Below are 26916 nucleotides of genomic sequence, written 5' to 3' on the forward strand. Positions count from 1 at the left end.
TCTTTGCTCTGGACTTCACAACCTATAGATATGAACTGAGCCCTAAGGCCATGCAAGGAACATTTACTCTCATATTCACCTACTAAGCTTTCTTGCAGCCTGCCTTAAGAAGAGCAATAAGCTCATTTATCCTCCTTAGAAAAACAGATGTGTGGGATCACAGCTGTTAGGAGCCGTCCTTGCCTCCAAAACTTCTACATTTTCTCAAGATGACCATAGGGTGAATAGCCCAAAGTGAAGTACCTGGACAGATTGACTGAAGGCTACCTGGTTGCTTTAGGGAGGAAAAGAGAAGAACCTTGTTTTTAGCAATAGGCACCTTAAGGACTTCTTTACGGGGAGAAATGTAATGTAAGCATTATTAAAATATATTTTTCTACTGTTAGCATTGCTAGTGGTGTCTCTGAGGATTAAAAATGGATACATGTTTTTTCTCCCATGTTCAGCATTAATTGCTGCAGAATGATCTCTGATCTCTTGTAGATTTTTATCACAACCCTTTCTGTCACAAATTTCATGCAGATCTGAACCCGTAGTTCAAGGCGGTAGAGAGGACAGATGAAGCTTTGCCCTTGCTCTCCTTATCCCTTTATGCATAAATAACCTAACTAAACGTGGTCAGTGCAGGGTTTGGTTTTTTTTTTTCCCTTTTTTTCTTTTTTAAAGTCAGCGTGTGGTATGTTTTCCTTGTGTGGGAAGGATGGAAACATACTTGACTTAGTATTTAGATGTGCTGTGGCATGTCTGCACCAGCACTGAAATGGAACAGCTGACTTGATGGCTCTAAAAAGTCCACAGTAAAACAAACACCGAACGGGTTACCATTATAACCTGGTCACAACTGGCACCATATCATGTTGAGTTCCTTATTTTTAAAACTAAATTGCTGACGACTGCTTTTCACATTTGATCAAAAACCGTTGTATGTTTTTTTTTTCTTTTTTTTTCTCCTGTGGAAAGTCAAAACTCCGCGTGTAATGACAGAGCTAGAATAGTGGGGTTCAACAATAGGGTGGCAGAAGCTGCCGTGTTTCCCATTTAAAATGACGGTCCCTCAGTGTAGGCGGCTGGCGTTTTCTCAAAGGGCAACGGCTTCTGGTTGCCGCCGGTCTTCCCCCTCCCTCGACGCCTCCAGCAGCCTCGCCCCTGAGTCTCGGCCGCAGACAGCGGTTGCTGTGCAGAGGCCAGGCGCCCCCTCACGCAGGGCCCCAGCAGCTTCCTGGCCACACGCGCTCAGCAGGCGCCAGCGCCTTCTCACGCGCGCGCCCACCGTCCCCTCCTCCATACCCTGGACGCAGTCGGGGGCGTTCGCGTGCCGCCATGCGGGGGCAGCAGCGCCGCGCTTCCCGGGCCGGCGCGGACGGAGCACAAGATGGCGGCTCCCATGGAGCTCAGCTGCTGGGGAGGCGACTGGGGGCTGCCGTCCCTGCACCCGGAGTCTCTAACCGTAATGGTAACGGCTGGCGGACCCCCACCCGCGGGAGGGGAGGAGGGAGGGATGAACGGACGGACGGTCGGCGCTGTGGGCTTGCCTGACACCGGCATGGCTGTCCGCGGGGCTCTTGGCCTTGGGAAAGGCGGCGGCGGCGGCGCCACCGAGAGGCGCGCTCGCCCTCGTAGCCTGTGGCTGGGTGCGTACCGGGCGAGGGGCCCGCCACCGCTGCTGCGCTTCGCCGCGGTTACGCAGTGGGTCCTGGCGTGTCGGCGCGGCCGCCGGCTTTTTCCCCACAGGAAGCTGCCTGGATGCGGGCCTTTCGTTCTTATCCCGCGGAGGCTCGGGCAGGGCTGCTGCCCGTTCTGAAAGCGCCATGCGGTCTCCGGCGCCGCCTGGTCCCAGCCTTAACTGGTAGCAGATCCTAGAAACGAATTGGGGCACTGCAGTCCGATTAAAAGCAAACGCGCATTTTCTTTTCAGACCGGCCTCTGTGCCCGAAGCCGCTTACAACTCTTAAAGTGCTGGATTACGCTTCCTTACACGTAGTGACTGGATTTTGTTTTCCCCCACAATCTTTATTGTAGGCTTACGCCAAATTTTCTGGTGCTCCCCTTACAGTGAATACTATAGATAACTCTTGGAGAGCTCCAAAAGGTACCATCTTTGTATTTTTTATTATTTTAATTATAGTCACGCTTTAAACGTGGGTTTCTGTTTCTGCAGTGTTTCTGAGTTTGCTTTGCTTTTGTGTTCACAACTCTTAAGTTCCTCCAGTGGAAGCTGTTTGCTTTCATCATACAACAGTAAATGTCTTCACACGATTGAGTGTGATGAATTTGTGAAAATAAAATAATAGAAAACAAAGTGCCTCAAAGGATACTTTATTAGAATGTGTTTAGGTGAAGTAGTTGGCAGACAACAAAGCAGTGGGGTCAAGTGCGTGCATGTATCTGTCAGGCAGTTTGAATTTTTGCTATAGTGAAAGCAAAATTTTAAGCTTTTTGCACTTATTTATAATGCTAGTAACTAGACTTGTGTATGTTAATAGTGTGCTTTAATTATACATAATTTAACAGGACGGTACACTTAGAAGTGGAATGTGAGCCTCAAAGTGTAACTTGCACCAGTTTAGTACTGTGTTGAGTTACAAAGGTTGTCTCAGAAAAGGTGGCATAATCTAGTTGCCAGAGAAGTTAGGTATCGGAGAGGGCTTAACTGTGTTGGATACTTCTGCGTATGGCTTGTCTACTTGCTCAGCATTTCAGTTACTCTCTTGGTGTATTCCAGAGAGTTAAAAGCACTGCAGGGTACTCTGTCATTTACACTTACCACATAGAATCATAGAATCATAGAATCAAGAAGGCTGGAAGAGACCTCAAAGATCATCGAGTCCAACCTGTCACCCTAAACCTCATGACTATCTAAACCATGGCACCAAGTGCCACCTCCAATCCCCTCTTGAACACCTCCAGGGATGGTGACTCCACCACCTCCCTGGGCAGCGCATTCCAGTGGCCAACCACTCTCTCTGTGAAGAACTGTCTCCTCACCTCCAGCCTAAACCTCCCCTGGCACAGCTTGAGACTGTGTCCTCTTGTTCTGGTGCTGGTTGCCTGGGAGAAGAGACCAAACCCCTCCTGGCTACAACCTCCCTTCAGGTAGTTGTAGACAGCAATGAGGTCCCCCCTGAGCCTCCTCTTCTCCAGGCTAAACAGTCCCAGCTCCCTCAGCCTCTCCTCATAGGGCTTGTGCTCAAGGCCTCTCCCCAGCCTCGTTGCCCTTCTCTGGACATGCTCCAGCAATTCAACACCTTTCCTAAACTGAGGGGCCCAGAACTGGACACAGTACTCAAGGTGTGGCCTAACCAGTGCTGGGTACAAGGATCTCCCTGCTCCTGCTGGCCACACTATTCCTGATGCAGGCCAGGATGCCATTGGCTCTCTTGGCCACCTGGGCACACTGCTGGCTCATGTTCAGGTACCTGTCAACCAGTACCCCCAGGTCCCTTTCCACCTGGCTGCTCTCCAGCCACTCTGACCCCAGCCTGTAGCTCTGCATGGGGTTGTTGTGGCCGAAGTGCAGCACCCGGCACTTGGATTTGTTGAATGCCATCCTGTTGGACTCTGCCCATCTGTCCAGCCTGTCAAGGTCCCTCTGCAGAGCCCTTCTACCTTCTAAGAGATCAACACCTGCTCCCAGCTTGGTGTCATCTGCAAATTTACTGATGATGGACTCAATCCCCTCATCCAGATCATCAGTAAAGATATTGAACAGGATGGGGCCCAGCACTGATCCCTGGGGGACACCACTAGTGACAGGCTGCCAGCTGGATGTGGCACCATTCACCACCACTCTCTGGGCTCGGCCCTCCAGCCAGTTCCTAACCCAGCGCAGAGTGCTGCTGTCCAAGCCACAGGCTGACAGCTTGGCCAGGAGTTTGCTGTGGGGGACAGTGTCAAAGGCCTTGCTGAAGTCCAGGTAGACTACATCCACAGCCTTTCCTACGTCCACCAGGCTGGTCACCTGATCATAGAAGGAGATCAGGTTGGTGAGGCAGGACCTGCCCTTCCTAAATCCATGTTGGCTGGGCCTGATTCCTTGGCCATCCTTCAGGTATGCAGTGATTGCCCCCAAGACAATCTGCTCCATGATTTTCCCTGGCACTGAGGTCAGGCTGACAGGCCTGTAGTTCCCAGGTTCTTCTGTCCGTCCCTTCTTGTGGATGGGCGTCACATTGGCCAGTTTCCAGTCTTCTGGGACCTCTCCAGTGAGCCAGGACTGGTGGAAAATGATGGAGAGAGGCTTGGCCAGCTCATCTGCCAGCTCTTTCAGCACCCTAGGATGAATCCCATCAGGTCCCGTGGACTTGTGAATATCCAAGTGACTCAACAAGTCTCAAACTAATTCCACATGGATTTTAGGAGTACAACACTGCTCCTTGACCCCATCAACCAGCTCAGGAGGCCAGTTATCCTGAAGTCCTCCTGCCTTACTGTTGAAAATGGAGGCAAAGAAGGTATTTAGAATCTCAGCCTTCTCCTCATCCTTAGTTACAATTTTACCCTCCACGTCCAATAAAGAGTGGAGGCTCCTCTTGCTCCTCTTTTTAGCATTAATATATTTATAAAAATGCTTTTTGTTGTCCTTCACGGAAGCGGCCAGTTGAATTTCTAACTGTGCTTTTGCCTCTCTAATTTTTCTTCTACATGATCTAGCAACATCCTTAAACATATCACTAGTTGCCTCCCCCCCTTTCCAAAGGCGATAAACCCTCTTTTTGTCCCTTAAATCCTTCAGGAGCTGCTTGCTCATCCAGGCCGGTCGTCTTCCCTGCCAGCTCGTCTTACGGCATGTGGGAACTGCCAGTTCCTGTGCCTTTAAGAGCTCCTGTTTGAAGTAGGTCCAACCATCCTGGACCCCTTTCTTCTTAAGGGCTGTTACCCAGGGAACTTTACGAATAAGTTGCCTGAACAACCTGAAGTTTGCCCTCCGAAAGTCCAAAGTGAGGGTTCTGTTACTGCTCCTCCCTATTTCCCTGCATATTGAAAACTCCACTATCTCATGGTCGCTGCACCCTAGACAGCCTCTGACCATCACATCTCCCACCAGCCCTTCTCTATTCGAGAACAGCAGATCAAGCAGAGCCTTACCCCTGGTAGGTTCACCTAAGAGCTGCATCAGGAAGTTGTCATCCATGCACTCTAGGAACCTTCTGGACTGTCTCCTCTCTGCTGAATTAAGTTCCCAGCAGATGTCTGGTAGGTTAAAGTCCCCCACAAGGACAAGGTCTGATGATCTTGAGACAGCTTCCAGCCGCTTATAGAATATCTCATCGGTTTCCTCGTCCTGGTTGGGTGGTCTATAACAGACTCCAACCAGGATGTCAGTTTTGTGCAGCCTCCCTCTGATTTTAACCCACAAGCATTCAACCCTTTCTTCTGCAACCTCAAGTTCTGAGGCATCAAAGGATTCCCTAATATACAGGGCCACCCCTCCTCCTCTTCTCCCTTGCCTGTCTCTCCTAAAGAGCTTATTATAACCCCCCAGTGCGGTACTCCAATTGTGAGAATCGTCCCACCATGTTTCTGTGATGGCAACTACATCATAGTTCTCCTGGTGAACCAAGAGTTCCAGTTCATCATCATCCAGTTCATCAGCATCATGAGTTTAGGCATTATGGTGTCCATGCAGAAGCTGCACCTTCTACTCTTGCTTTTCAGTGTACAGTTTTTATGTTAACAGAAAAGACCAAAAACTATCTGGGTGTGCTTGCCAAAAGTTCATTGGCTTTCTTCATACCCAAAATACATAAAGTCCATTAAAAAAGAAATCTCCTAATAGTGAGCATTGTTGATAAGTGACAGTTTAATACTGTTTATCAGCACAGTCAGCTGGGCTTGTTGTGCCCCAGTTAAGGAGATTTTACACTCTACAGCCTTTGAAGTTTGATAGGTAAAGGCTGACCGGTAAGCTTCTGGCATAAAGGAAATCCTTGGTTGTGGAATATTTGATAGTTATATTGTGGTATCTTGGGCAGTGATTGTAGCAAGGCTAGAGAAACGAGTGGGTAAAAGGGATTTGGAGGAGAATGGCATATAAAAATCGGAGAAGAAGGAAAGAGGCCCAGAAGTGAACGAGTTGAGAGGGTGGTTTGGCTCAGCTGAAATTTTTGTCTGAAGTTTAACATCTGAAACCCAGACAAGTAGGCCAGTTCTGTAAGTATCGGACACCTGGCATAAGACTTTGGCTTCACTCTGAGTGGATGTGGGCCATTTTTTGTGCATTGTTATTGAGGGACACAATACCCTAAATATATTTGTGACCTTAGTGTAAGTTTCTTGCTATGTAAAGCTTGGTTTATGCATATGTATTAGGAAGATCACAGTATGCTGTAGAGAAGAGGAAAGTAGATGAAATGACTGATTGCTTTCTAGTTAGAAGTCATCCATATAAATTGTTGACTATTATTTATGCCTTCTAGGAGATGTACCAGTTCTGATATCAGAAGATATTGTTATTTCTCAGCCAGCAAAAATACTAAACTTCTTAAGAAAGCAGGTGGGTATCTTTCAAAAGACTTGTTTTCTCTGCCTTGTAGTGACTCCACATGTCCTCTGTATGTATTGATACAGGCTTTTGAAAACCTGGAACTCGGTTCAGACCCGGTGCTTTCCTGCATGAGAATTGCAAAATGGTGCATTACAGATTGGTGTTTGAGAGGTTGTTAATTATGTGAAGGATTTAAAAATAGGCACAAGAAATCCATTTATTTAAAAGGACAACAAAGTGGCCTTAACTGAGCAGTTTCTCACTGAGCACCATGCTCTTAATTACAATACTTCTTATGTCATTATGGCTTTGCAGACCTAGGATACTGCAATTTGGGAAGTGTGATTTTAATGGCTTAAATGGGTAATGGTCTCCCAGTGCCTTTTTGTGCTTTAAGAATAATACATGCAGCACTGTTTTTCTTTAGCTTGTAGCTTAAAAATAGATGTGAGCATTTCTTAATACACATCGCGGTAGAGTGTTTTATTCACAGAATAAAGCTATCTGGTGTCTTCTTTCTGCAAAGTATAAAGATGTCTAATAAAGCGTGGTGTCATATTCTTATTTCTAAGGTGGTCCTCCACTCCACTACTCTGCTTTTAGAAAGAGATTCAGTTCCTGTTTAGTCAAGAAGATTATTTGATGAATGCCATGTTAATGAGACTTTTAAAAGAAGAGAAAAATGGAATCTTTGTGCATTTGAGATGAGATTTTAGACAGTTGTTTTAAAACTCAAAAGTACCATAACCATCTGAATGCCAAAGATTCCTTAATGTGGGGGAAAAAAGCCCCTTGAAGTAAAACAACAATACACTTGCTTTTCAGATACCTGGGGGTCAGCACTGACCCTTTCTTTGTGTATTAATGCAGTGAATCTGCTCTCCCCAAAAAACTTACCAATGCTTTTAATGTACCTTAAGAGGATCCCATGTCAGAACTAAGTTATAGCTCAGACAGCTTTAACTGCATGAATTTAGCTGTGCATTTGGCCTCTTCTATTGTTAGCATCCAATTTCCAAACTTTCAGAATGGTAATTAAAAGCAAAAGATGGGAATGCTTGCCTTTTTTTATGCTTACACCAGCTCAAGTACCAGTTATTTTGTCAAAAATAAATGTAGGGACTTGCCAGAGGTTTGCTGCATCCCTAAATCCAGAAAAACTGCCTCTGTGTCACTGGACAATTGATTAGAAAGCAAAGGGAAGAAGTCACAAGAGTTATTCTAGGCATAGGAGGCCCCCAAACCCTAAGAATGAGAAACTGGAAAAGCGTGATGCAGGGTTGTTTGACATAGGTCTCCTAAAGAAGTAAAGAAGTTATAGTGAGCTTTCTGTCCTGAAAAATGATACATTTACTGACTTGATAGTTAAGTTTGAAGCAATTTTGGGTTGCTTTGACCATCCTTTTGGAAAGGTCTGTGTAGCACTATTTGCAATACAATGTTTTGTTTTTTTTTTTTAATTTGTAGAAGTATAATGCTGATTATGAATTGTCTGCAAAACAAGGAGCTGATACACTAGCATATATTGCGCTACTTGAAGAGAAACTCTTCCCTGCTTTGGTAAGTATGGGGAAATTCTTTATAATGGGCAGAAGTTTTGGAAGTGAACACCAGAAGAGGTATCCAATATGAGAGACTAAAATTAAAGTCTCTCAGACATAGTTCTGTCTGAAAAGTATTTGCTTTGTTAGTCCAATTTTGGAAATGCTGCCTAGCAACTTCTGAAAAGGAAAGAAGTGTGTGTTTGTGGGGTGTGAAATAACAATAAGGAATTTATGAAATGCATTTTATAAGGGTATCTATGAATGCTTTATTATTTTATGTGCTATTCAGGAAACAGTATCCTGAAAACAGCTTATTGTGGCCATTTTTTGTTTAATAGTTTTGAAAAGCTTTGAGTAAGATGTGGTATGTCTGATGTGGGCTGCACGGCCATGCGAGCCTTTTGAATGATCAGTTAGAACTTTTGAGAAATTAAAATACCATTGGTAGTCTCATTTTTCAATTCTAAATAGCACATGGCTGTACTAATTTAGTGTACATACATTAGAGCTATAAAAATCCCCAGACATTGTACCTCTTGAATGACTTGGGCTTCAGTTTGTACAGCAAAATAATACTCTGACCAGCTGGTACCATAGTCTGGGCTCTTCATCTGACCCACAAGGTTTCAAATTTGTGATTTCGTAATATCTTTTATTTAAGATTTATATAAAGTTGCAGGGGAAAAAAACGTAGAAAGTTCAAGCCTGATGCACATCTGCAACTTTTTTGGAACGTGTTTTCTATGTACAGTGTATATGTGTATAGTTGTGTATATATGTGTGTGTGTATATACATAAACAGGATTGTGTAAATAATTTTATGTATGTATATATTGGTCAATGTAATATCTTTGTTGTCTTTCTTTAGATGGAAGGTTTGCTTAATTACATACTCATATGCTCAAATAGGAACCTGATTTGCTTAAATTACAATACTTCCTGCTGTTTCTGCTTCTATGATAGATCTCAGACATTAAAGTTTTAAGAAGATAGCTATGTTCTTACTCAAATTCCAGTCATATTTTTCTTTGTATTGCTGCAGCTGCACACTTTCTGGGTTGAGGCTGAAAATTACTGTACTGTGACAAAGCCATGGTTTTCTTCAAGGATTGCCTTCCCGCTGAGTTTGTATCTGCCTGGAAAGATGTCCAGAGAAGCACTGAACAGGATATTGCTGACTCGGGGCGGGCCTCCATTCTACAGTCTCACTGAGGTGGAAGCGCAGGTGTGTGTTGCATAGTAAAGAGTGTATCAGCTGATGCTGTGAAGGACAGGAGCTGAAACAGTCTAGCACAGTGTCAAATAAGGAGCAGTGCTCTCCATACTAGCCTTGCTATGCCTGGGGCTCTTAGACAGTCTTGTGTCTCAGCAGATATACAGGGATGCCAAGGAGTGCCTAAATCTCCTGTCGAAAAGATTGGGAACATCTCAGTTTTTCTTTGGAGATACGTGAGTGTGATTTATTTTCGTTGTTGACTTTTTTTTCTTTTAATGACTAATAAAATAGGTACCACATGACTCTCTGAACACTGAAACTTTTTCTTAAACTTGACGGAGTGTTTAAAGTGCTGCATGGTAGTTTAATCTCACAGCCTGCTTTTCAGATTAATCTGAATGAGCAAACAGGACATGATGAGATCTTTGCAGTAAGGCAACGTGATATGTGCCTTATCTTGCATTTTTACGTGGGGACAGTTGCTTCCTAGAGCTGCTGAGAAAATGTGATTTACCTAATTAGTGTAGCACTAGAGAATGCTTTTCAAGCCACTGAGTGTCACTTCCTGTGCTTGTATGTATAAGCCTCAGATGTTACAGCTGCCTACATGGGGAAAGTGTAGGTCTGAGAACACCCCTCCTAACATGCTATGTGCAGAGAGCAGGAAGTAGATACTGCCCACAAAGTAGCACCAACAGGACCTAAGAAGGGTGATTTCTTCCTTTAGCCACTAAACTCAGACCACTTAATGAGAGAGAATCCTAGCCCTGTGGCGTACAACTTGGCTTTTGTGACAGCACAACTGGATTCTAAAGATGGAGTTACTGTTCCAGCTTGCCAGCATGTCTCTAGTTCAGGGGTGCTGAAATCAGTAGATAGTCTGTACAAACCATTTACTGGATCGGAGTGCGAGAAGAGCTGACTATGTTCCATCCTGAGTTATGTTTAACATACACAGAAAGTGGTGCATTGTAGATGTCGTGATGCCTTACCTCAGACACTTTGGGGTGTTTTATTTTTGTTTGTCCCTCTTTTCAGGCCTACCACCTTGGATGCCTTTGTGTTTGGTTTCCTTGCGCCCATTTATAAAGTATGCTTTCCTAGAGTACAGTTACAAGAGCATTTGAAACAGCTTCCCAATCTGTGTCGATTCTGTGATGATATTTTAACTTGCTACTTCAGGTTAACTGTTGCAGGTAAGATGTGTTTCTTTTTCTTATCTTGCGTAGTCTTGTTTGGATTAGGACTCCAGGATTCCATCTGTGAACTGAGGCCAAATTAAATTTTGTGTAGGTTATGCTATTGCTTCTTGGGGGAAAATCAGGTAAAGAAACTTCTGAAATTGTGCAGAAAGGATTGTAAATTTAGTGCAAGCTTTAACAATCAGTTTAGACTCTGTGAAGCATTGGCAAAATGCACCTGCATCTGTGCTATGGCTCATGCTTGGTACTTCTGTTATTCCCACATGGAATGGCTCTTCCACTTAAATTGTTCTTAGGATAAAAGTACTGCATGAACTTTCTCTCCAGTGTGGGTTTATTTTTTTACAGATTGAAAAGCTTTTGTAAATTACCTTTTCACTCTTCATCTTTCTACCTTCACTCTCCAGGCCATTCTCCAGCTGGACAGGATACAGCAGATGCTAATCTGCAGAAACTCACACAGCTTGTAAATAAGGAATCCAACTTGATTGAAAAGGTCACTTTTGCTTCAGTTTCTAAGTTCCGTGCTTTGTTGTGGTTGGTTATTCACAGATATTCTTGCATGGCAACTGCAACTGTACAATGGACATTTTAATTGCTTATTTTCTAGTGAGTTACTTTATATAGAGGGGCAGGAAGAATACTGTGTGATTTGAAAGGAGTAATGAATGAAGCCTCTTTACTTAAATATTATTACAATCAAAAGAACATTGTCTTACAAGTGTCCACACTAAAAAAAGGAGGATGTCTTTCATAAGAGTACATTCCAGCAAAGGAGGCAAATGAGTTGATCAAAACTCAGAAGCAGTTCTGCAAGTTAAGACTGATCACAAGCTTTCCTTGCTCCTAGCTGAACACTACAGTCACTAACTTACAGTCACTTCTGCTTGTTCTGCATGTAGATTTTGCTTCTTTATATTCTTTGTTTCTAAGGCTGTCACTCAGCACCTGTCAAAAGCTATACAACTTACATGAAGAATGCTTGTGAAGAATTAGTCTACTGATGCAGACAGAGCACTTGAACTAGAGAGGTAGAAGGCATTTCTTCCTGAAAAAGTTGAGTGTATGAAATGGATCATTAACTAACAAAGCTTCTGTAGCACTAGGTGTTGATTGTATCTCTTCTTTGTGGTATTGAAGTGCAGCTGTGCAAGTTTTAGAGTGGTTTACAGAGACATTTGTCAGATGTGATTTAGGTGAAGCTGATCCAACCTCAAGGAAGTGGAATGGACTAGACAGCCTCTTGAGATTTCCTGTGATCATGTTTATTCTGCAGCACCTAGACTCTTTTCTATACCGCATTATGCATAGGGAATTAGATGATTCCCTGTGAGAAAGTAAAATCTTTATATGCAGAGATTAATTTAAATCTGTCTTTGAAAAGGTCTTTTCACAACTTCTTTAAATGCTTCTTGAAATATGTAACTGATCTAAACTCACCCAGCATCTCCAGAGCAGTTCAAATTTGAAAAAGATTTGTTCTTACAAGGTGCTTAATATACAGAAGCTTCCACTAATGTTAGCAGTTTTGCCTTTGATCTGCTTTCTATCAGCATTTGGCTATTTTACAAAACTGAAACTTTGATCCCTTACAGGAAGGTAGCAATGCTGCTTTCTTCAGTAATCTTGATGAAACTGAGCCAGAAGCACACCTGTTTGCCCTGGGTGTGACACAACAGGTGTAATGGATACTAGCTCTAACACAAACGCATATTTATGAATGGAAAGGAACTGGTCCATTAGTTTGGACTGGGCCCGTAATAACACAGTGAAAAATACCCCAAACCAGCATTAGTGATGGCACCCCTGACAAATAGACTAATTGTGTAATCTGTATTCTACTGTTTGCCAGATTCGGCTCTCATTATTTCTCTGCAGATGGATGACAACCTTCGCAAGAGTCCTCAACACCCCCCTCGAAAGCTAACGACACTCAAGCTTGCTGCAGGTGGAGAAGAAATAACTCCACTGAATCGTTTGTCACCTTGACAGCTTTCGCTCATACACGTGTTTGCCTTCAACTCTTACGAGCACCACAGTGTATTTTTTCACATGAATGTTGGTTTGCAAGAACAGACTCTGCTAATGGTTATAAGTAGAGAGAAAATACAGCTTTACGATCTCTTACCTACCAGTGCTTTTAAGACATTGCATAGTTCAAGCTGATCACACACTAAGGCAAAAATTTAACTCAAGGCTTATTCCTGCAGATGTTAAAGCGATTTTGTACAGCATATTTTTGCATTTACCCTAGCAGAAATGTTGAGCAAAAGTTACAATCCCATGTATGGAATGTTCAATGTTATTTTGCAGCTTTTGATTTTACTGTAATCATGTTACTAGATGTGAGTGGGTATGCTCTTGTATCTCTGAAGATTAGGAAGTCCAATTGCAAAATCAGTGAAAGGACTGGGAAAGCAAATGAGATGTTGCTCTTCGTGGCACTTGAGAAGTGAAAAGCAATGAGAAGTTGGATATTTTTCATTGTACTTTCATAAATGTTTTGGGGTCTTGCATTTGAAGGTTGTCTGTATTTTTGAGAAGCTTGTCATGTTATACTTTCAAGGAGATTGCTGAAAAGCATTACTGACATTTCACAGGTGCTTGGTATTATTAGTCCTGTGTGAAATGGGCATAACCTGCACACAGGGTAATACCACACTGCAATACCATTAAGTTCAAATCAAAGAGTAAGATGGAGAAGCTTGACAAGAGACTTGACTAGCAAACATTCAGATCTGTGTTGAAAGTTATTGGTTAAAACTTTGGAGAATGTAGGCTTTTCAGTTTGTCACAGATGCCTTTAGTTTTGTCTTATTTTTTTATAAGCACTACAGTTCATTCAAAAACTAAAAAGCATCTAAATTTTTATTGTTTGACAGTCTGGTTTAGAGTTCTTTTATCTCTGCAAATGTATTACATTGCAGTGCATATTTCTTCTGTTTTATTAAGGGACTTCTGTCTCATTGCATTGTCTCAGCATTTTCCCTTAGCAGTTCTAGAGACACAAGCAATTCTGTTACAATAGAGATGGTGCAGTTTTCTGTTGGCAGCATACTGGCAGATGCTTCATGAGTGGCTGTAAAGAGCATTAGTCAGAGATTGACAAAGTTCCTTCCAACACCTGTGATTCTGTGAGTACTTTGGATGCAGAGTTCCAGTAGCTATATGCATGGGATGACTGTTGCGTTTTTTTTTCCTTTTCTGGCCAAACTGAAAAAGTCTTTGAGATTCCCTGCAGCTACTAGTCATGTTTGGGGGATATAAAGAACTTATTTCCTATTTATAAAGACAAGACTGTAGATTGTGTACATACTGTACTTTCAGATTTCATATGAAAGGAATGTAATATCTTTAACATTTCTTAATTGAAATGTTGAGTTTCTAATGAGCACTTTAAAATACTGTTCAAGCTTCATGCTTTCACTGGAGTATTTGTTTCAGTGATTTGAAATTAATATAGCTCATGCTTACGATAGTTGTATAAAATGACAGTCTACTACACAGAAAATTAAGTCAAATGTTTAACATTCTTACTGCCTTTATCAAGATAAGATTTAAATGAAATCAAGTCTAAGGTCTTCATTTTTTTAAACATGGCTATGGAGAAGATGCCTTAGTTTGTTGCGTTTGTGAATATGTACACTCAGTCTTTAAAATCTCTTTGTAAAAAAGTCATTGTTCCAAGATTAAAATTTTTGATTTTTGGTTGAGCTTCACTAGTGTTTTTCTGTGGAAATCTTGCCAGTTTTTTAGAACATTTTTCTTATGAAAAAGTTTATCTTGTCTGTAGGGGCAAAAAACCAACAAAACAAAACAAAAAAAACCAACCAAGCCTATGGACTGATAGAACAAGAAATTGGAATCATTTACTGTATCCATGATATCAGATTTTAAAGTTCAACCACAGCTCTTCCGTTGTAAACCTTTCAGCACAGCTGCTTTTGGGGAGGGGGAAAAGGGAAGCACAGGTTTGCTAGTCTTAAATGTGAGTGTTGGGCTGTGTGACAGCAGAATTTTGGCAAACTAGTGGCCAGGTAACTTGCTGCATGGCAGTTTCTTTTTGGGTTGTTTTTTCTTTTTGGGTATTTTTATTCTTTTGGGGTTGTTTTTTTCTTTTGGGGTTTTTTTCTTTTGGGGTTGTTCTTTTGGGTTTTTTGGGGGTTGTTTTTTTTCTTTGGGTTTTTTTTTTCTTTTTTTTTTTTTTTTTTTCTTTGGGGGTTGCTTTTTTCCTTTGGGGGTTGGGTTTTCCTTTTTTTTTTTTTTTCTTTTGGGTTTTTTTCTCTTTGGGTTGTTTTTTTTCTCTTTGGGTTGTTTTTTCTTTTTGGGTTTTTAATGAAAGGTGAATTCAAACCCAAACTCCTTTATGTGCAAAGTGTCTTTTCTGGCCCTGTGACTCAGACCTGACACACTTTGTGTAACTGAGTTTTGCAGCTGAGCATTTAAGGATGTCTAGCATAAGGTCAGTGTGAATAGAATGTAGCTATCTGCATCTGAAGCAGACAAAGCTCCTTCTCTGGCTAGTGGGGAAAGATAGAATCTGAGTGTGATGCCTCTCCTTAAAGTAGATGCGTAACATAGCAAAGTGAATCCTGAATGTGTGTCTGCTGAAAGTAATGGGAGTTCTTAGCTACCCACCTCAGCTGCGGAGTGGAAGCCTGCTGGAACATTTGGCGTTTCCTCTGCTTCCTGACAGTGCAAGTGGTTTGCAGATAAGGGGTGAGCCCTTCTGTCCAGGCAGCAGCGGTAGAGCTATGAAACTGGTATATCCAAATGTGCACCCCATGCAGAGCAAGTGGCTGTTGTACATGCTGCAGCTCTGCAGTCTCAAAATGCTGGGCGTTTCATACACTAACCTACCACATGCAAAGCGCATGATGTGCCTGACCCTGGGTTTCTGTTGTCTTGCTGCAGCCAGGGCAGCTGGTGGGCCTCCTCCATATCCTCCTCCTGAAAGGTGGGGACTGGTAGCATTACTACCTCTAGAGCAACTCATCCAGCCTGACATGCTTTCACTTGTGGAGGAGGCTACCACTTTAAGCAGGGTAAACCACTCTAGCACTACACAAATTTAATACCCTTGCTCCCATGCAATCTTGAAGTGAAAGCTTATATGTTGGTATCTGTGGGGCTGTTCTGTGTCTCTCTGTCAGCTGGTTATAGGAATGTGTACATTCCAGAAAAAAATAGTTGAAAAATGTTAATTTGTGCAAATATGATCAAGTTAACCCTCCCAAGATAGCTTAAAAAATAGGTCTTTTCCTTGATCTGAAACTCTTGTTGTGTTAGGCTTTTCTGTATACTTGCACCACTGGCAAAGTAATTTTCCATTATGTTACTTTTGCTGATGTAGTTTAGCACTCCATTAAGTAAAGCACCTAATTGTATTTGATTCCTGGTTTAAATGGTTTCCAGACTCATTTAAATAGGTTTCCTCTCTTGCTTGTCATTGCAGTCATTCTTGTCTTTGCAGTACAAACCTTGGTGGGTTGACCCCCCACATAGCAGGTGCGTACCAAGCTACTTTATCACACCTCTTCTAAGGTTGTCAGGGAGGAGAGAATGAACAGCTCATGAATTAAGGTAAGGGAGTGATCACTCAGCAATTGTCACAGGAAAAACAGACTCAGCTTGGAGAAATTAGTTTAGTTAACTACCAGTCAAATCAGAGTAGAATAATGAGTAGTAAAGCGAAATCTTATAACACATCCCTCCTCATCCCTCCCCTCTTCCCAGGCTCTGCATTACTCCCAATTGCTCTACTCTTTCCACCAGCAGCAGCTCAGCAGGATGGAGAATAGGGGTTGCAGTTGGTTCGTCTCATGTTTTCTCTACTGCTCATCCTTCCTCAAATGAAGGACTCCTCACGCTCTTCCCCTGCTCCACTGTGGCACCCTGTCTGTGGGAGACAGTCTTCCATTAAATTCTCTAATGTGAGTCCTTCCCACAGGCAGCAGTTCATGAGCTACTCCAGTGTGAGTGCTTTCCATGAGGTGTAGTCCTTGAGGGATGGACTTCGCAAGCATGGATCCTCCACAATGTCAGAACTCCTGCCAGCAAACCTGATTCAGCATGGGCTCCTCTTTCCATGGGCCCACAGGCCTCCCAGGTGCCTGCTCCAGTGTGGCCTTCCCACAGCGTCACAGCCTCCTTTGGGTATCCTTCTCCTGTGGCTTGGGATCCTTCATGCGCTGCAGGGGGACAGTCTGCTTCACCATGGTCTCCATTGTAGGCTGCAAGGGAATCTCTGCTCTAGTGCCTGGAGCACCCTTCTTCACTGACCTTGGTGTATGCAGAGCTGTTTCCCTCACAAATTCTCACTCCTTTCCCCCAGCTGCTGTTGCACAGGCTTTTTTCCCTTTCTTGAATATGTTGTTATAGAGCTGCTATCATCATCACTGATGGGCTTATCCTTGGACAGTGGGAGGCCCACCTTGGAGCTGGCTGGCATTGACTCATAGCACATACGCCAGAGCTTTCCACTCAGCATCTGGCCATCTTTCAACCCTAACAGTACCAGTGGAAAAGCCACTTTACTCCACCTAGCTGGTCCAGGCATTTTAGCCATCATAGATGCTCTGGTTTATGCTGTTGGGACCTCCCAGGTGTACGCCTGTTGAGCAGCAGCTTTAAGCAGCTTTGCCTCATTAAACCTTTAGTCCCTGTAGCAGGTCAGGGAGAACTCATGGCATAGCTTTACCTCCAGAGCTTGGAAGTGCTAGTCCCTGCTGGGGAAGGTGAGAAGTGGTTGAGCATAGGCAGGTACTGGGTGACAAGCTATTCTGTGGACGCAGCCACTTGCCAAACGTGCCCATGTGATGTCTGGCATACAAGCCTCTCAGCAGCACTGCTGCTCTACATTCTGTGAGAGCCAGCTGTTGCAAGGGTGATAGTACCTTGTGTCCTAGTCTGGACAGCAGGGCAGAAGCCAAGCTCCACTGCACTAGGTGATCTCTCCAGCTACAGGGAGGGATAGGGACAGCTCATTCTGGAGTAGAGCTCTATATTAGAGGTAGCTACCAGGAAGGGAGGTGAATTTTTGCATGACCTCAGGGATGTGTTGAAGCAAACAAGGGAACAAGGCAGTTCAGTGGTCCCTGTACCACACCGGTTTGCTGGTTTTGCATGAAGCAAGGCTCCTGGGAACAGATCCCAGGGAGGGAGAAGGGAAGAAAAGGTCAGACAGTGAAAGACATCAGGAGCATCTGCTTTAACCCTCACTGACCTGTGTGTGAGTGATTTTTCAGTATCACCATCCCTGGACTGTGAAAGACGGCTTCACTATCTACCATGCACTGCTCTTGTGGGAAAAGGTGAGGGAAATCCATTGAGTTGCTGCAGGTTTTGAAAAATATAAGAAATTACTGGTAATGTGCTAGGCCAGTTTGCCTCAGTGCAAGACCAAGTGAGGAAGGCTTATGGAGTTCCATTAAAAGGAATGCTGAGACCAGCAATGATGGGACAACTTCAGTTGTATAGCAAGTAAGGTCTTGCAGTAAATCAGTCGATGGCACAAGGATGTACCTCAGCTGTGTTCAGCTCCCTTTAGCCCATTCCCTTATTAAAACCACGTGGGTTTTTTTGGTTAACTGAGAGTACAGAGAAATTGCATGACTTCGGGTTTCAAGAAGGCTCATTAAGTAGAAGCAGTTCCTGTGTAAGCATCCGGTGTTCGGCTCAAACTTGCCAAGCTATTTTGACAAGCGTGGCTAGGCAGCCCACCAGTTCACACAAACACCTCACAGTTTTTGTTTCCAAGACCATAGACGTGAGAGAGAGATCACACAAAAGAAAGTGTGAGTTTCTGCAAAGCTACGACTTAACCAAAGCAACCTTCAAGTGATGGAGGTGGGAGTCCAGTTTCACTTTCACAAATTGCAGAATCACGGAATGTTCGGGGTTGGAAGGGACCTTAAAAGAGTCCAAGGCCCTGCCAAAGCAGGATCACTGGGAGTAGGTCACACAGCAGCAAATGATCATTTATCAGTTGCTGCCAGCTGATTTACTACTGGTACGGCAGCAACTGTTTAAATGGCAATGATGGTCATACTGGGAGCCACCCTTCACTATTTGAGGAACAGGCTGTTGTCCTTACTGTACTGCGGATAGTGTCCGTGTGTCTGCCCTCTTCCCTTTGATGCATCACTCTCTGTTGACTGTCTCTGGCAACTTTCAAAACCCACCTGGATGCGTTCCTGTGCAGACCACCCTAAGTGATCCTGCTTTGGCAGGGGGGTTGAACCTGATGATCTCTTGAGATCCCTTCCAGCCTCTGATATACTGTGATACAGTTATTACTTCCTACCTGTGTTCTTACAGGGATAAGAACAGGGCACTTGCAATTACTGCTTATTTAGGTAGCTATGTCCAACAAAAATGGCTGATTTTCTTTTCTCTATGCATTTTAGATGGTTTTCTTTCCTATCTTAGTCTCCTTTCCCAACATTTCTCCATCCCTACAGCCAGTTATTTCAACTTATATTTAACTAGCATTAAATAATCAGATATTGAAGGGGAAATCTTTAGGTTTTTATGCAGGATCCAGCTACAGGGTATCTCTGAAGGACCAAAAAATCCCCCAACACCCAAAAAAGATGAGAGAGGGAGCTTTTCTTCTCAGTATCAACAGGAGAGACCAATATTTGGTTAAATGGGGCTGCATGTGCTCAGGCAAGGATTTCCCACTGAATTTTGCTCATAGTTGTGGCCACAATGAGAGACATCTCTAGAAATGCCTTCAGTAGCATGTTCCACTTCTCAGCAGCAGCCATGGGGAAGAGGAAGGGCTGCAGTACTTCCACATCCAGTGGCACATATTCTGATGAAACTTGCCGTTGGAGAATGTGAATTTTTTAAACCTGTGTATTCTACCAAAAAATGTACTGTTTTGGACAGGAAAGATTGCTCATACTCTCATAAGAAATTGGAGAGGGGGAAAGGGAAATAATAGGTACAGAATAGGCTCATGTTTGCCTGGAACAGTTTGTGATTACGTGGGAGAGGGATTTCATCTCTCTGCTCTGAATTAAGGAATGTGAGAACTCATTTGGCTGCTCTACAGCTCTAGGCAAGTGTCTGAACCAGTGGATTAGTAGCTTTTCTGCAATGAGCAGAGATATATTATTTTCCACCAAAATCCTTGAAAGGTTCTGTTTCCTCCGTGCAGAATGTGAAAAACTCAGAAACGCTCCTGACTTCCGTGGCAGAAGAAAGAAGTTTCCCATCTGTTCTATCTGCTTTCTTAGCAGCTCACAAGGACTATTCAGTTTACCTGGCTTCCTTATTTTAGATAAGCCAGGTAGCTGTCTTCACAGAGGGAAAAAAATGTTGAAATGTTGTTGACAATCGGCAGCACCTAGCATAGGGAATATAGCAAGAGAGTGACATGCTGAGAAGGACTGAAGCAGGACTATTTTCCTGAAGTGTGTTTTGTGGGAGGCACGGTACCTGCTAGATGCCACCTGCAGGCATGAGCAGACCTTGAGAACAATCTCCAAGGACTGTGTTGTTTGTAGCCCTGTCCAATATGCATCAAATGCCTCTGTAGAGTCCAGTGATCAGCCAGGATTACAGTCCTCCAGTGGAAGACAGTGGGAAGCGTAGGACATTACCCATATTTCTCCTCATATTAACAGCTCAGCTTTCCTTTAGGTCACACTTAGGCACACTCAAGTCAGTTTGGTGTAGAAGGCCCCTGATGTATGTGGGCATGTCTTGATGCTGGCATTGTGCCATTTTGCTCACCAGCCTGAAGAAGGCCGAACCTGAAGTTGCCAGCTGTTCTTGTAATTGCTTATTGAGTTTGATTTGGGAAATTCCATCACACTGGGGTGCTCCCAGCATCCCAGCTTTGTCCTAGAGATTAATAACCAGTTGGTAGTAGGTCAGGACACAAAATGGATGGATGCCCTTTGTCTTCAGAAATTCACCCATAGGCATGATAAGTGCTGAATCTGAACCAAGCCTGATACACAGCTTAAATAAGAAAAGCTGGGATATCAGTGACAGAAAAGTGGAGGCAGAAGTCTCTTTTACTAACCTGTACGGTTCATAAAGGAATACAGTTGAAGAAGAGTCCATAGCAATTTTAGGGCCTTTTGTTTAATGGTCAATATAGACTTTGTTAAGAGTATTTGCTTACTCTGATTTCTCTTTTTCAAGGTGTTGACAGTCCTCTGCACTGACTGTTGCTAGAGCTCCTTTGCTGAGTTTTTGAGTAGGCCAGATTCTGTAAAGGAAGCTCTTGGGTTCTGCCTGAATCATCTGACTGCAGGAGAGGTAGATGTTCCTGAGAAATACGAGGTACTGGTTTCCAGAGCTCCACTGAGCTCACATGAAGTTTCCACAGTGATTTGTGGTCTGGAAAACCTTTACAGCATACAAGTTTGCTGTTTTATTTGGCAGGGTAAAGGAAGATTTCCTTACCTCCTTCACAGCAAGGGCACACATTTGTAGAAAAGTCCTGCCTGCATCTGCGTAAGACTGCACTTCGAAGTTCTTAACTCACAGTTCTGGCTCTCAAAATTCTTGCATGTCTGTTTGTTTCTTGTGTCTGTCAAAGTCTGATATAAAAGAAAACTCAGCTCTGAGCATTTTGTTTTGCCCCATTTGAGTAACAAAATTGTCCACTGGCATAGGGGCAGATGTCATTTCTTGTATCACAAGACGTGCACCTGGAAAAAGGAAACAGTAAGGCCAGAATGACATCTGCTTTCTGAATGTCATGCTATGTGAAGGCCTTGTTTTTGACAGTGTGATGGTTTGAAACTGTCTTTTTAATTTTTTGCTTGCAAAATTCAAAACAGAGAAAGTGAAAGAGTGTAAATAAGTCACTATTGGGTGTAAGAAAGCAAAAATAACGATTGTTCTAAACACTTCCATTGGATAGATAGAAATGTTTAAGAACTATTACCCAAAACAAAGTAGGCACTCTGCACATTCTGCGTTCTGCAGTGGGGGCAGTTGCTGGGCTGTCTGGCTGCTGTTTCTTCTTCTCTTCTGGCTGAAGATAACACATACTGACCTTGGCAGCTAAGTTAACAACTTTCTGCTTAACTAACTCTGCTTCTCTGTCCAGGGGGTCTGGGGGGGAAGCTCCTGGGAGAGGGAGGCCCCTTTGGGAGGGTCCCCATGTGGGGAAGCAAAGGGAGATCGGTTGTGCTTTTCTGTTGATTGTATATATTTGTAAATGTTGTGAATTTTGTATATTTGTACATATTCGTTGCATTTCATCATGATTTTAGACTCTGCTTGTAAATACAGCCTTCATTTGCTTCCAGACTGGGCTAGCCTGGTTACTTGTTGGTGGGGGGGGGAATTTCAGCTCACACCGACACACTTTTTATTTTTGGCACTCCAACTCGGGGCTCGATTGCTTGTATGATTTATTTCTGCTCAGATTAGGAAGCAAAATGAAGCTGTTTTGGATTCTGAGTCATTCTATTTCATCTATTATCGGTGCAATTGTCTACAGATGGGCTGTTTCCTGCATGATAGACAAGATTGTGAGATATGTGGCATATAAGTCATTTCTTTGGGTTAAGAACAAGTTACTGAATGTTGGTGAATTCTGTTGTGGTCTTATTGGGCTAAGAAGCTATGGTAACTCAACTATGGATCTGCTAGCAGACACATATGAGTTTGTTACTCCTCTTACAGCTACAGAGGTTCTTTGGAACCGTACCTAGACATCTTGTGCTAATCTTAATTTTGTTGCTTCTTGGAATAATCATATGGCTACTGATAGCACTGTGTCAAGAAAGACATAAGGCTACTTGCTCTTCCAACTCTGCTGTGAATGTGAAAACCAATCCAGTAAATTTGGTGGCCACTGTAAGCAGAAAGCGTAAAGGAGCTGCAGGAGGAGATGCAGATGCTGCAGGAGATGGTGCAGATGGAGATGAGGGTCCTTCTACTCAGGGTCCCTCTGTTAAGAAAGATCCTTCTGGTGAGGAAGAGAGGGTTAGCCTTAAAACTCTGGCAGACCTCTTGAGACCCCACATGGATGATGGAGATGTAGGTCAGGATGTAGACCCTGGTAGATTAACAACTGCTGGCAGACCCTCTGAACTCAAAGAAATTCAACGGAGGATTACAACAGGATTATGGGGACAGCGACCTCAGGATGATGATGATGATGAGGATGATGAGGATGACATACAGTCAGCTAATGCACCCAGACAGGAAATTAGGCATTTGAGAAAGGATTACATCAGAGGAGATAATGAGCCAGTCCTGTCTTGGCTAGCCAGGTGTTTTGATATGGGAGCCCCAGCATTGGTGGTAGGCGACAAGTCGGCCTCTCAGTTGGGGATGCTCTCAAAGGATACAGGCATAGACAGGCACCTAGGCAAGTGCATTGGTAAAGTTTCTCTGTGGGCACGCCTCCTACTGGCAGTCTCGCTGAGGTACCCCAGCAGAGATGATTTACCATGGAACCCTAAGCCTTGGACCACAACAGCTGAGGGAATCAAGCGTCTGAGAGAGTTTGCTGTGAGAGAAGTAATGTATGGAGATCATAAGACCCTGAATCCTGATGAAATTCCTGTTGGAACAGGCCTTGCCAAAAAGCTCATTAAGCTTGCTCCTCCTAATTATGCTACTATTCTGGCAAGCAGGATTGTGGCAAGAAATTATGGTGGAGTGCCTCCCACTGTTGGCCATTTCACTGACCAGATGAGGCAATTGGAGGATAGTCTTGCACGTACTTCTTTGGTTTCAGCCATTGAAACTTTGTCTGGAAAGATTGAGAATTGCATGAAAGAGCTGAAGGAGGAATTTAAAACCTCCATATCCAACTTGATGAAGGGGGGTGATTCTGATTCCTCTTCCTCCAGATGGATACAAGTTTCAGCTCTTAGGAACAGACGTGTTCCAAGAAGGCCATTCCAGAATAGGTCAAACCAAAACAGACAGCAGAGGCAATCACGTGGCAGTATCTGGATAACTCTGCGTGATCAGTTTGGTGAGAACATGAACAGATGGGATGGTCAACCAACTTCTGATCTTTTCAAGAGGTTACGGGAGCTGCAGAGGGGCAGATCCTGAGGTAGCAATACCAGGAGGGTAGCTGTCACTTCCTAGTTTCCCAGAACAACTCTGATAGCTCCAACAGTGATCCTAATTCTGATGCTGGACGTTGTGCCAGCTGTACATGTGGAGGTAATCCCCACCATTAGGGGTGCCCTGCCTTCCGCCAGGGGGAGGTAAGGGATAATGGAGATAACAGAATCTATTGGGATGTGTACATCCAGTGGCCTGGCACTTCAAAATTTCAGAAGTACAGGGCCTTGGTTGACACAGGAGCTCAGTGCACCATAATACCATCAAATTATCAAGGGGGAGAATCTATAACTATTCAGGGAGTCACTGGTGGATCTCAAGAGTTGTTTAAGATAGAGGTTGACATAAGTTTAACTGGGAAGCAGTGGAAGAAACATACTATTGTAACAGGACCTAATGCACCTTGTATTTTGGGAATTGATTTTCTGAGAGAAGGGCGTTTTAAAGACCCTAAGGGTTACAAATGGGCTTTTGGAATAGCAACTGTAGAAACTGATGGAGGGAAATTGAAGTTGTCAATCAGACCTGAGCTTTCAGATGAATCTGCAGTTGTGGGACAACATGAGATAGAGGATGTAAAGCTGCCGGTTGCTTCTCAAACTGTGCATCACAGACAATACAGAACCAACCGTGACTCTCTGGTGCCCATTCAAAACTTGATTCGTCAGCTGGAGAGTCAGAAGGTCATCAGCAAAACTCATTCACCTTTCAACAGTCCAATCTGGCCTGTGAGAAAGCAGAATGGAGAGTGTCGTCTGACAGTTGATTTCCATGCCTTGAATGAAGTAACTCCACCCATGAGTGCAGCTGTGCCAGACATGATGGAACTCCAATATGAGCTGGAATCCAAGCAGGCCACATGGTGTGCTACCATAGACATTGCTAATGCTTTCTTCTCTATTCCCATAGCAGAGGAATGCAGGCCTCAGTTTGCTTTCACCTGGAGAGGCATTCAGTACACATTCAATAGTTGCCCCAGGGGTGGATTCACAGTTCAACGATCTGCCATGCAGTGATCCATGATGCTTTGGAGAAAGGTGGAGCTCCAGAACACATTCAGTTCATCGATGACATCATCGTCTGGGGTGAGACTGCTGAAGAAGTCTTCGAGAAAGGTAACAAAATCATTGACATTCTCTTGCAAGCTGGTTTCGCTATCAAGCGAGACAAGGTGAAAGGACCTGCCAGAGAAATCCAGTTTCTGGGAGTGCGGTGGCAAGATGGTCGCCGTCACATCCCAATGGATGTGATAAACAGAGTCTCCACCATGGCAAATCCCATCAACAAGAAAGAAACTCTGCGTTTCTTAGGCATAGTGGGATTTTGGAGACTGCACATTCCTGGATACAGTCAGATTGTGAAACCTCTATATGATGTGACTCGAAAGAGAAACAGTTTCCAATGGGGTCCTGAGCAACAAGCAGCCTTTGACCAGAAAAAGCGAGAGGTAGTCCAAGCGATGGGTCTGGGACCTGTCCGAGCTGGTCCAGACATTAAGAACATTCTGTACACGGCCAGGAGTGACAATGGTCCAACCTGGTGCTTATGGCAAAGAGCTCCAGGGGAGACATGAGGACGTCCTCTTGGTTTCTGGGGTCGTGGCTACAGAGGCTCAGAGGCAAACTACACTCCAACAAAGAAAGAAATTTTAGCTGCTTATGAAGGAGTGAAAGCTGCTTCTGAAGTGATTGGAACTGAGTCACAACTTCTTCTAGCTCCTAGATTGCCAGTTCTGAATTGGATGTTCAAAGGCAAAGGTTCTTCACCACCTCATGCAACAGATGCTACCTGGTCTAAGTGGATGGCTCTGATAACACAGAGAGCTCGAATGGGAAATCTCGAAAGGCCTGGTTTGGTGGAGGTGATCACAAACTGGGCAGAAAGCACAAGCTGTGCTAAACCTCCAGAGGAGAGAGTAACTCGTGCTGAGGAAGCTCCTCCTTACAGTGATCTGTCTGATGATGACAAGAGATATGCTTTGTTCACAGACGGTTCCTGTCGTCTGGTTGGGAACAAACGGAGATGGAAATCTGCAGTGTGGAGTCCAACGCGCAGAGTTGCAGAAGCGAGAGATGGAGAAGGAGAATCCAGTCAATTTGCAGAGGTAAAAGCTGTCCAGCTAGCTCTTAACGTAGCTGAACGTGAGAGATGGCCAAAGCTTTATCTCTACACCGACTCGTGGATGGTAGCCAATGCCTTGTGGGGTTGGCTGAAAGACTGGAAGAAGAATGGCTGGCAGAGGAAAGGAAAGCCTCTCTGGGCTGCAGATCTGTGGCAAGACATTGCTGCTCGCATTGAGAGAATCCCAGTGAAAGTGAGACACATCGATGCTCACATTCCTAAGAGCAAAGCTACTGAAGAACAACGACACAACCATCAGGCAGATCTAGCTGCAAGAGTTTCCCAGGTGGACACAAGCTCTGATCCTGATCCTGATCTTGACTGGAAACACCGAGGTGAGCTGTTCTTAGCTGGGTGGGCCCATGACTCGTCAGGACATCAAGGCAGAGATGCAACCTACTGGTGGGCTTGTGACAGATCCATTGACATTTCCCTGGATGCTATCACACAAGTCATCCATGACTGTGACATTTGTGCTGCTATTAAGCAGGCAAAGCGGATCAAGCCCTTGTGGTACGGTGACCGATGGTCCAAGTACAAGTATGGTGAAGCCTGGCAGATTGACTACATCACTCTACCTCGTTCTCCATCTGGTAAGCAGTATGTGCTGACTATGGTAGAGGCAAGCACTGGATGGCTGGAAACTTATCCAGTTCCTCATGCAACTGCACGTAACACCATTCTTGGCCTGGAGAGACAAATCCTGTGGAGACACGGAACTCCAGAGAGGATTGAGTCAGACAACGGAACTCATTTCAAGAACAATCTTGTAAAAAACTGGGCCAAAGAACACGGCATCGAGTGGATATTCCACATTCCCTACTATGCACCAGCTGCAGGGAAGATCGAACGCTACAACGGTTTGCTGAAAACCACTCTCAAAGCCATGGGGAGTGGATCTTTGAAAAACTGGGAGAAACATTTAGCACAAGCAACCTGGTTAGTGAATAGTAGAGGTTCAGTGAATCGAGATGGACCTGCCCAATCAGATTTGTTGCGAAAGGAGGAAGGTGATAGAGTTCCTGTTATCAGAGAAAAGAATCTGTTAGGCAAAACTCTTTGGATATTTTCTCCTTCAGGAGAGGCCAAACCTGTCCAAGGGGTGGTTTCTGCTGAAGGTCCTGGTCACACCTATTGGGTAATGCAAGAAAATGGTGAAATTCAGTGTATTCCACAAAGAAATCTAACTTTGGCTGAGAGAGGTTAAATTCAGAGTGTTGCATAGATACAGCATCGTGCCCGAGAGTTCATGAGATCTACGGTGCACGAACCCTGAGAGCCCTGAGT

General features: G+C 44.0%; 1 protein-coding gene across 1 annotated transcript; it reads left to right on the forward strand.

Annotated features, from left to right (window-relative positions):
• The first annotated feature begins 1372 nt into the window (after window positions 1–1372).
• MTX3 (metaxin 3) lies at window positions 1373–14128 on the forward strand. Its single transcript, XM_054397493.1, has 9 exons — window positions 1373–1453; window positions 2020–2089; window positions 6417–6493; window positions 7952–8044; window positions 9071–9253; window positions 9401–9477; window positions 10283–10440; window positions 10854–10942; window positions 12325–14128. Exons 1-9 carry the CDS (start codon window positions 1373–1375, stop codon window positions 12433–12435), a joined length of 939 nt encoding a protein of 312 aa, XP_054253468.1. The 3' UTR covers window positions 12436–14128.
• The last annotated feature ends 12788 nt before the right edge of the window (window positions 14129–26916 follow it).

This window comes from Indicator indicator, chromosome Z (genome assembly GCF_027791375.1).
Source record: "Indicator indicator isolate 239-I01 chromosome Z, UM_Iind_1.1, whole genome shotgun sequence".
NCBI classification, from domain to species: Eukaryota; Metazoa; Chordata; class Aves; order Piciformes; family Indicatoridae; genus Indicator; species Indicator indicator.